The 11,079-nt window shown below is 47.1% G+C and overlaps 1 protein-coding gene across 3 annotated transcripts in view; it reads left to right on the top strand.

Moving 5' to 3' along the window:
• Positions 1 to 4,607: 4,607 nt before the first annotated feature.
• The window catches only part of LOC132206188 (class I histocompatibility antigen, F10 alpha chain-like), a 38,240-nt gene continuing 31,768 nt past the window's right edge, over positions 4,608 to 11,079 (top strand). Inside the window, exons 1-2 of one of the 3 annotated variants that reach the window (XM_059639394.1) lie at positions 4,609 to 5,382; positions 5,756 to 5,860. In XM_059639394.1, the coding sequence (XP_059495377.1) occupies positions 5,809 to 5,860 (52 nt within the window). In that variant the 5' untranslated portion in view covers positions 4,609 to 5,382; positions 5,756 to 5,808. Of the gene's footprint in view, positions 5,861 to 11,079 lie in introns of all 3 variants that reach the window. The other 2 variants (XR_009442907.1, XM_059639393.1) reach the window with 2 other exon arrangements.

The following is an 11,079-nucleotide window of genomic DNA, read 5'->3' as shown; positions in this document are numbered from 1 at the left end:
TCGAGGGTTTACCCAGCCATTCCCAGGAATATGGCAGCACCACCAGCAGCAGCTCCTGTCCTTGTTGGCATTCTAGGCACTGCATCACAATGCAGCTATGTCACAGCCACCAGGCATAACCTCTTACCAATACTTTCATTTTGGAGGGAGGATAAGCAGCTGAGGCATCTCCCCAAAGCCCCTCACAGTCAGAACACATTGGATATTGGCGGGAAGGTGCGCTGTTCTCTTCTGGAAGCTTGGAGACAATGATATGGCTCTGCTGCTAAATCCCACACTGTCCCTCATCCTCAACTGTGTGTGCTCTGACAAGCCAGTAGCAAGGAGGCCTGAGTGAAGGCTTCAGTGTAAAGTTCTCTCCCTGGTGGGGGTGCACTGATGTATCATGAGGGATGAGAAGGGGGCAATTGCCTTCTCGAAGACTGGGTGACAGTTGTGTTCCCCACTTCACCATTACAGCTTCACCCCCGTGTGAATGTGCTGGTGCACCAAAGGGTTCAGTGACTGGCTGAAAGTCTTGCTTCACATATTGTTCTTGAAGGGTCTTTCCCCAGAGTGAGCGATCCACATTTTTGTACCTGGAATCACAGAATCACACAATGGTTGTAACCTGGAAGGAGGCCATTTGGCCCAGAGCCTCCATTCTAGCCCTCTGTGAATGTAACTCTGCTGGCTCTATGTCTCTAGCTTCTTCAACAGAACCCAGCAAATCTTTCCTTTTCAGGTAATTATCCTAAGCCCTTTTGGAAGGTGCAATCAAATCTACCTGTATTACACTCTTAAGCCCTGTGTCCCAAATCCTAATAATTCCCACTGTAATTAAGCAACTCAATCAGGATTCAGTAACAGAATAGCCTCCTACTGTTCCCATTCTTCCGGTTCTTCAAACAGATGATAAAATGAGAAGGTTTAGGGAGGGTAGATGGGGAGATAGATGTGAGGTAATTATCTGATGAGCTTATCAAATGGCAAAGCTAGCCTCGAGAGGCCGAATGGCCTACTCCTGTTCCTGAATCTTGTATTCTTTTTCTGTGACCCCTGGTTCTTTTGCCACTACCCTTAAGCCAGTCACTGATAGGTTTTGTTCATTGCACCCATGGGACCACTTTCTCATTGTATGTTCAACTGTCTAACGAACACAGCACCTCCTATCAAATTTTCTCTCAATGTTTCCTTCTCCAAGAAGAGTACATAGAACATAGAACATAGAACAGTACAGCACAGAACAGGCCCTGCAGCCCACGATGTTGTGCCGACCATTGATCCTCATGTATGCACCCTCAAATTTCTGTGACCATATGCATGTCCAGCAGTCTCTTAAATGACCCCAATGACCTTGCTTCCACAACTGCTGCTGGCAACGCATTCCATGCTCTCACAACTCTCTGTGTAAAGAACCCGCCTCTGACATCCCCTCTATACTTTCCTCCAACCAGCTTAAAACTATGACCCCTCGTGCTAGCCATTTCTGCCCTGGGAAATAGTCTATGGCTATCAACTCTATCTATGCCTCTCATTATCTTGTATACCTCAATTAGGTCCCCTCTCCTCCTCCTTTTCTCCAATGAAAAGAGACCGAGCTCAGTCAACCTCTCTTCATAAGATAAGCCCTCCAGTCCAGGCAGCATCCTGGTAAACCTCCTCTGAACCCTCTCCAAAGCATCCAGAGTAGTCCCAGTTCATAATCCTCCAACCCAGTGTAGTCCGCTTCGACCTTCTTTTCAAAATCCACAAACAGTACCACCTGCACTGGTCCATTGTTTCGATTTTTTGCCCCCAAGTCTAACCCCTTTCTTGTATGCTTCATGTCAGTTTTAAAATTTCCAGTTTGCAGGCTCCAGTCACCTCCTCTTCACCATGAATGTGCAATCTTTTCACACATCCATCTCCTTCATCAGGATGGTCTCAGGGTCCTCCGCTTCTTCCTGGAAAAAAAGCCTGAACCTTGCCCATCCAATACCAGTCTCCTCTGCCTGGCTCATCCTCACTTCGAACAACTTCTCCTTTAACTCTTCACACTTTCTTCAGGTCAAAGCTGTGGCCATGAGTATTCACATGAGCCCCAGTTAATCCTGTCTTTTTGTGGGGTTTGTGGACCATTTCTTGATCCAGTCCTCCTTGTGTCCCTCCTCACAACTCTTTCTCCATGACATCAACAGTGCTGCTTCCCTCGCTCTTCTGGAATTGGAAGTTTTTATCAATTTTGCTTCCACTTACCTCCCTGCCCTCACTTTCACATGGCCCATCCCTGACTCCTCCCTTGTTTTCCTTGACATCTCTGTTTCCATTTCTGGGAATAGACTGGCCACCAACACATTGACTCCCACAGTTACTTCAGCTGTATCCCTTCACCCTTGTTTCCTGTCGGGACTCCTTCCCAATCTGCCAGTTTCCCCATCTCCATGACATCTGTCCTGATGATGCCACCGACCACAGGGGCTCTTCAGATATGTCCAACTTTTGCATCAAACGCCGATTCTCCAATACCATGTTTGACCCATCTCCTGCACTTCTGCCCTCGCCCTATCACAACAGCGATACAGTCCCCCTGTTTCTTACCTAGCACCCTACCAGCCTCCAAACCCAAAGGACTATTAGCTGCCATTTCCATCACCTCCAGTGGATGCTACAGCCAGACACATATTCCCCTCCCCTCCCTGTCAGCGTTCTGCAAGGACCAATCCCTTTGGGACACTCTGGTCCACTCCTCTGCCATTCCTTCTCACGCTCCCATGGCAAAAACCACAGAACACTCTGTATTTACCTCCTCCAAAGTCCCAGACACACCTTCCAGGTGAAGCAACACCTGCACTTCACTCAATCTAGCCTCGTGTTTAATGATTTATTGAAAACCATTAGCTCAGGTTGCAGTTGGAGTTACTGATTGGTTTGTTGAGCTGACTTTTTTTTTGCAAACGTTTCATCTCCTTCCTAGGGGACATTGTCAGTGCTATGTAACCTCTGCTGAAGGGCTGTTGTTCGGTCTCACTCTGATTTCATGCAGTCCACTAGAAACACTACACAGGACAGATGGGCAGGAAACCCATCACCAGGATACATGAACACCACCTCACAACAAAACGTCACGACCAATTCGCCCTCATTTCAATGCCCTCTGACATGGGACGTCAATTTGACTGGGACAAAGTTATAGGACGAGGACAAGCAAGGCAAATACAAGCACGAGATTTCCTGGAGGCCTGGTTTTCACCCACCGATAATTTTTCACACACAGATACACATATATCAACATGTCTTCGGAAAATGGGTTTCGCATTGGGATTACAGCACACTCAGAAATAGTAATAACTGCTGATGCTGACGTCAGAGAGAATGCAATGTGGAGTTAGAGGAACACAGCATCAGAGGAGCAGGGAAATTGATGTTTTGGGTCGGGACACAGAGTTTTCTGAAGAAGGTTTCTGACCTGAAACATCAACTTTACTGCTCCTTTGATGTTGCCTGGCCTGCCGTGTTCCTCCAGCTTGACATTGTGTTCTCTCTGACTCCAGCATCGGCTGTTATTATGATCTCTGAGTATCAATATGTCTTGTTCCCTACCTGCTTTTTCTTTGTCTGATCCATTCCCATATTGCTGATTAAATGCATTACATACACTCACATCCTCACTGACCGACTGTCGATGAAATGGAAGAAATCTTCAGAATCTCCATGCAGTGTAAAGATGGAGGAAAGTGTGGGAATGAGGATTTCTGACTCAGTGGCCATTCCTTCACATTTGTTATGTTCTCACTCTGACAATGAGTTATTCCACATTCTCATGGACATTTATTTTGCTTCGACACATTCACCAAGTGAGACCTACACAACAGCTTGCAGTAAGTGGCTGAGGGGACAGAGCGCTGGGAATGACATAGAAGGGACTGGAAGATGTAACACTCCCCACTCAGTCTCCAGTTCCTTAAAACACCAGTCTCTTCTTCTCTCCTTCCAATCCCTCATCCTCTTCTCCCTCTGCACTGAGCTGTGACAGCCTGGTTAATTAATGCAGAATACTGGGTCAAGTGAATGATCGAGAATATTTCACACTAATTTTATATTTTATTCAATTTCTCATATTCTTCTTCTGTTTTCTCAGCTCCTGATTTTGCCATTCCCAAATTCTTCCCGATTCCAGAAGTGACATCTTAACTTCTATCATCGATATATTTTTACCGTCTTCATTCCCCTCTTGACCCCGTCTCTCCCTCCCACTCACTGTTAAAACCTGTCAGAATCATTTCATTCCCCTCTTGACCCCGTCTCTCCCTCCCACTCTGTTAAAATCTGTCAGAATCATTTCATTCCCCCTTGACCCCGTCTCTCCCTCCCACTCTGTTAAAATCTGTCAGAATCATTTCATTCCCCTCTTGACCCCGTCTCTCCCTCCCACTCTGTTAAAATCTGTCAGACTCATTTCATTCCCCTCCTAACTCCGTCTCTCCCTCCCACTCACTGTTAAAACCTGTCTGGTTAAAACTTCCCTCATTTTTTGGCAAAGCGAACTTTCTCATGGTCATTGCGAACTTTCACATTGTTTCCGCTTTTCCAGATGAGATCCTCATACAGGACTGCAATCGCCACTTCCAAACAGATCTTTTTCATCAGTGGGAGAGAAGTGGCATGGTATTACTCAGATTGGAGGGCATGTTTAACACAACAGTGCCACGTGAACGATATCTCTCGGGGAGAGGAGCAGGCTGCAGCTGGCAATGCCTGTTAGATTTAAGGGGATGAGGTAACTGATCCTCTATCGGAAGGACAGATCCTAAGCAACCAGAAAAGAACATTTTGATGGTGTCCTTAATCAAACATTGACTGTCAACGGTGAACACACCGGGAGGGGACCAAAGCCGAGAGCCACAAGAAACTGAGACCCTCGTTCGGGAAGTAGCACTTCCTGCGGTTGCAGGGAGAGGCGGTGGTGCTGGTGCGGAGTGGAGAGAGAGCGGTCCCCCCGGAAAGCAGGGAGGGGAGTGGAGGGAAATATATCCTTGGTTGTGTTCAGAAGTGACAGAGAATGATATTTCTCTCCCGTGGTGTGAAAGCTGAGGGACAGTCCGCACCATCTCCCTGAGGGCATCGAGCAGGAGTGGCTGCTGTGTCAATCAGTCCCACATTTCATCTGAGCCACCTCCCTCCGTGCCGCCGCTGAGTGGAAGCCAAAAGCGAAAACATAACGCGCCGCAAACTGAAGAGAATGTGAATTTTAGCCAATTAGACAGTATTTGTTTGTCATGTGGCTTTTGTTACAAACTCAGTGAGAAGTGATGTGCAGTGTTGCCACCCGGAAACACAGAAAATAAACCGAAACCACAGAGAGCAGGAAGCTCCCCGAGCTCTCCACAGGAAAATCAGGAAAATAGAAAAGACCGAGAAAAGGTGAAAAGAAAACCGGGCAGATCCCGGGCCTCAGGGGCCTGATGCTGCCAGCTTCACCCCCACCACCACCTGGTAAAAAATATCCCAGTCGGTGTGTGTTCGCTGCCCCCGAGGGAAACATTCCCATCAGTTTTTGTATCTCAGACTCAACCAGAACCTTCAGGCGGTTCAATCTCACGGGGACTGGTGATGGTCAGCCCTTCCTCGTTTTTAACTGCGGAGTTTTCTTTCTGAGACAAACCAACCAGTCACTCCCACTCCGAGTCATTAGGAAAGGATCCAACTTCAGTCCAACGGTCAAAGCGACATCTTGCAATTCTGTTTTGTTTTATTTTCCCCAGCCCCCAAACTATGATTATTTCTCCCTTCCCAGGAATATTTAATTCCCAGGGCTTGATTGGAATACAGACAGTGGACTGTGCCAGAATGTTGATGACCCTTTTCTCCATCTCCCTGTGTTTTTCCTCGGTCTCTCCCGGTAAGTACAGAATTTAGCATTCCCTTCTCTCTCCCTCTCTCTCTCTCTCTCTCTGTCTCTGGGGTGAATGTGAATCTCTTGGTGAGAGTTTGAAATCGGGGCTGTTTGACCAGCCGCCTGTAATACAGCCAGCCTGATATTTTACACATTGTAGACAGCACAGTCTGGGAGACTCTGATGGGATTTGTATCCAGGTCTCCTGACAGCAGGATATAGAAACCGTGAGATCAGGGAAGCTCAGAGCAAATGGGAAATAATCCTAAAGGACAATTTTAATTTTCACAACAATTGGGAAGAGCTAAACATCTTCACCACTTCTGGTCAAAATTTTGTAAAGACGGTGGGGAGGAGAAGGATACTCCATGGTTAATCCACTCCAGGCTCAGCTGTGATGCCTTCCTGGCTGAATAGGTCCGATTATCTCAGACAGCAGCATCCTACTGGTCATGTATAAAGGGGTGATTAAAAAGCTCAGCGAAGGACAGCGAGGGTCCAGCTCTGCATTGTCCATCCCCCCTGTTTGACAGAGAGACTGTTCACACAGTGACTGTCCCTCCTGGTCTCTCACTTCATCCTCCCAAATATTCCTGTCTCTCCTCATTTTAATCTGGATTCACTCACTGCACATCTTTCCCAGTTGTGCTGATGAATCGCAGATCAGACTTTAGTTAAATAAAATTCTTCACTGCAACTCTATACATGAGACATTACTGAAGAAAATCAAAAATCACTCCAGATGTTCCCTGGTCAGGAGGGGTTTCCCAGTATCTCTCTCCAGATGTTCTCTGTTGTGAGATTAGTGATAGACTGGGTGTTTCCCAGGGTACTGTTCCAGATTATTGATTGACCCCAGACTTGTGACGGACCATATTTATGAAAGTTGCAATTAAATATAAGCGAAAGGCCAAATTGTACTGAGTGTTTCTGGCTGGGCTTGCATTTATTGCTCATCCTGAGGTAGAATCATAGAATCATATAGTACACAAGAGGCACTTTAATCCATCAAGCCTGTCCTACCAAAAATACACTAAATCTACATTAGTCCCACTCCCGAGTGTTGAGCCCATAACGGTGAATGTGCTCCGTAAGGACTCATACATCGATTTTTTTAAAGGTTGTGAAGTTTCCCACTTCAGCTGCCCCTCCCAGGCAGTATATTCCAGCCCCCTCTGGGTGTAAAAGGCCTTTCTTCAAATCCCCTGTGAACCTCCTGCCTCTCGCATTAAAATTTTACCCTCTTGTTATTGACACTTGGAAAGGGAACAGTTGCCCTTGAGAAGGTGGTGATGAGCTGCCTTCCTGAACAAATAAAGTCCTTTCGTGTTTAGATACACCCACAGTGCCATATGTCAGGGGCTTCCAGTATTATGAAGGAATAGCAATTATATTTGGATATGGGAAGAATTAAGCAGGTTGTTTGTGGTGAGTTACTGCAGAATTCCCAACATCTGGCCTGCTCTTACAGCCACATTGTACATGTGGTTCATCCACTTCAGGTTGAGGATGACTGTCCCCCCAGGAAGTTGATCCGGAGGGTTTCAGTAATGATAACACCATTGAATATCAAAGGGAGGTAGGTGAGAATGAAACTATTTCAGTTGGTCAGTAGATGACACATGTGTGTGGTGTCAATATCACTGACCACTGAGCATTGCAAGCCTGACTCGTGTCCAGGTCTTGCTGCATTTGGAAATGGACTGTTTCAGTCTCTGAGGAATAGCAAACAATGCTGAACATTTGCAATGATCAGCAAACATCCCCATTTCTGACCTTATAATGGAGGGAAAATGGAAGGGAAACCAATCTACATTGATCCCATTTGTCTGCACTTTGTCTTTCGCCTACTGTGCCCTGAAATTTTAAGTGCTCAGCCAGATGCTTCTTAATGGTGTGAGAGTCATTGCCTCCACCACCCTCACTGGCATCATACTCCTTATTTATCATCCTCTGGGTGAAACATCTTTCAATCGGGTCTCCTTTAAATCACTTGCTGCTCACCTTAAACCGATGCCGTCTGGTCTTAGATATGTCTACCATGATGAAAAATTCTCCTGATCTAATCTGATTCTGCCTCTCATAATTTTTTAATACCTTAATCAGCTTCATCCATCACCCCCACCCCCCACCCCTCCACCCTGATTCCCCTCTGCTCCCAGAAAACAAACTTTTCCCATCTCTCCTCATAACTGAGAACTTTCATTCCAGGTTGCATGTTGTTGAATGACACCTGCACCCTCTCTGGTGCAATCACATCTTTGATTGTATGATGACTAGAACTGCACATAGTATTCCATTTGTGGCATATTCATTGTTAATATAGTTGAAGCACACTTTTACCTTCTCAGTTGTGAATGAGGCATTGAATTATACTGGGAAGAAAGGCACTGAGTTTCATTTCTGGTGAGAGTTGATCGAGGTGACTGAAATTTGTGAGCTTATTCTCTCAAGACTACTTTTCCCTACCCCTCAGTCTAGGGCACCAAGGTAAATAATACATCAGAATTTCCATTACTGATCATTGGTAAGTTAAGTGGTGAAAAGTTTTTGTGCACAGAGAATGCTTGAGTTCAATATTTCTCTCTTGTTTTGAAGAGACTGTAACCCATTAGTTTTCCAGATTATGTAGGAAATGACTGTATTGAGATATTTGGTTATTCATTTGAGTGATTTGTGTTGTAATGGAAATCTCTGGGTAGGATTATTCATCAACTGAACCAAGTAGAAAATAATCAGGATGCAGTTCCCACATTTACATTTACTTCTAATCACTTCCTTGAGTGTCAATGACAGGCATCAAAACTCTGATCTATTTTGTCCTCACCATACACATGCCTAAATCATTGATGTCAAATTTGTGTCAGAGGTAGCAAGTAATTGGCCGTATCCAACAAGGTAGAAGCTACCTACCTCACCTTTGACATTCAATGGCATCGCCATTGTTGAACCTCCAATTATCAATAGCCCAAACAATACTATGAACCAGGAATGCACCTGAATTAACTGCAGATACGATGGCCATAACAACAGGTTAGATGCTTGGCATTCTGTGGTAGAAGCACACTGCCCGTCTACAAATGCCTTTCTAACATCTACAAGGCATACAAGAAGAGAGTGGTGGAATGCTCTGCATTTGCCTGGATGAGTCTAGCTCCAGTAGAAGCTGGACATTATCCAAGATACAGTTTCTCACTTGATTGGCACTACATCCACCACCTTTAAACACAAATTCCTTCAATCATAAATGTAGAGTGGCAGTGGCGTGAACATTTACAAATCTCATGACAGCAACTCATCAAGATAGCGAGTGGTGGTAGAGGCCCGCAAACAAGAGAGGTGCAGTTGTAGTATGGCGCACTGACCTCTACATCACCGAGGCCAAATGCCAACTCTCCGACACCTCCTCCTACCGCTCCCTGGATCAGGACCCCATCGCTGAGCACCAAACCATCATCTCCCAAACCATCCACAACCTCACCACCTCAGGTGACCTCCCACCCACAGCCTCCAACCTCATTGTTCCCCAACCCTCCACAGTCTGCTCCTATCTCCTTCGCAAAATCCACAACCCTCCTGCACTGGTTGACCCATTGTCTCCACCTACTCCTGCCCCGCCGAACTCAGCTCTACCTATCTGGACTCCATTTCCTCCCCCTTGGTCCAGGAACTCCCCACCTACGTCCGTGACACACCCATGCCCTCCACCTCCTCCAGAACTTCCAATTCCAATTCCCCGGCCCCCAACACCTCATTTTCACCATGGACATCCAGTCCCTATACACCTGCATTCCCCTAAAGGCCCTCCGCTTCTTCCTGTCCTGCAGGCTTGACCAGTCCCCCACCACCGACACCCTCAAACGCCTAGCCGAACTTGTCTTCACCCTCAATAACTTCTCTTTCGATTCTTCCTACTTCCTACAGACAAAGGGTGTGGCCATGGGTATCCGCATGGGCCCAAGCTATTCCTGCCTCTTTGTAGGTTATGTGGAACAGTCCCTCTTCTGCACCTACACTGGCCCCAAACCCCGCCTCTTTCTCCGTTACCGCCTCGTTCTCCCAAGAGGAACTCAAACAGTTCATCCACTTCACCAACACCTTCCACCCCAACCTCAAGTTCACCTGGACCATCTCCAACACATTCCTCACCTTCCTGGACCTCTCTGTCTCCATCTCAGGCAATCAGCTAGAAACTGATATCCATTTAAAGCCCACCGACTCCCACAGCTACCTAGAATACACCTCCTCCTATTCCTAATTCCTTCACCCCTGCCGCATCTGCTCCTAGGATGAGGCATTCCTCTCTCGAACATCTCAGATGTCCTCCTTCTTCAAGGACTGCAACACCCCCCCGGCAGTGGTCAAGAACGCCCTCGACCGTGACTCCCACATTTCCCGCAACTCATCCCTCACACCCTGTCCCCGTAATAACTGCCAAAAGAGAATCCCCCTCATCTTCACGTACCACCCCACCAAGCTCCGGATCCAACACATCATCCTCCGACACTTCCGCCACCTATAATCCGACCCCACCACTAAAGACATTTTTCCATCCCCACTCTTATCTGCCTTCCGGAGAGACCACTCTCTCTGGGCCTCCCTTGTCCACTCCACACTCCCCTCCAACCACACCACACCTGGCACTTTCCCCTGCAACCGCAGGAAGTGTCACACTCGTCCCCACACCTCCTCCCTCACCCACATCACAGGCTCGAAGAAGACTTTCCACATCAAGCAGATGTTCACCTGCACATCTGCCAATGTGGTATACTGCATCCGCTGTCCCCGTTGTGGCCTCCTCTACATTGGGGAAACCAAGTGGAGGATTGGGGACCGCTTTGCAGAACACCTGTGCTCGGCTCACAATAAACAACTGCACATCTCAGTCGCAAGTCATTTCAAATCCCGCATCATTTTCTTAGTCGACATGTCCATCCTGGGCCTCCTGCAGTGCCACACTGATGCTAAATGAAGGTTGCAGGAACAGCAACTCATATTCCGCTTGGGAACCCTGCAGCCCAATGGTATCAACATGGACTTCACAAGCTTCAAAATCTCCCCTCCCCCCCTACTGCATCCCAAAACCAGCCCAGCTCATTCCCGCTTCCCTAACCTGTCCTTCCTCTCACCTATCCCCTCCACCCACCTCAAGCCGCACCTCCATTTCCTACCTACTGACCTCATCTCGTCCCCTTGACCTGTCCACCCTCCCCGGACTGACCTAT

This window comes from Stegostoma tigrinum, chromosome 34, assembly GCF_030684315.1.
Source record: "Stegostoma tigrinum isolate sSteTig4 chromosome 34, sSteTig4.hap1, whole genome shotgun sequence".
Classification (NCBI taxonomy): domain Eukaryota; kingdom Metazoa; phylum Chordata; class Chondrichthyes; order Orectolobiformes; family Stegostomatidae; genus Stegostoma; species Stegostoma tigrinum.
Note: the sequence above shows the minus strand (reverse complement) of the source record. Positions and strands in the feature narration are given on the sequence as shown.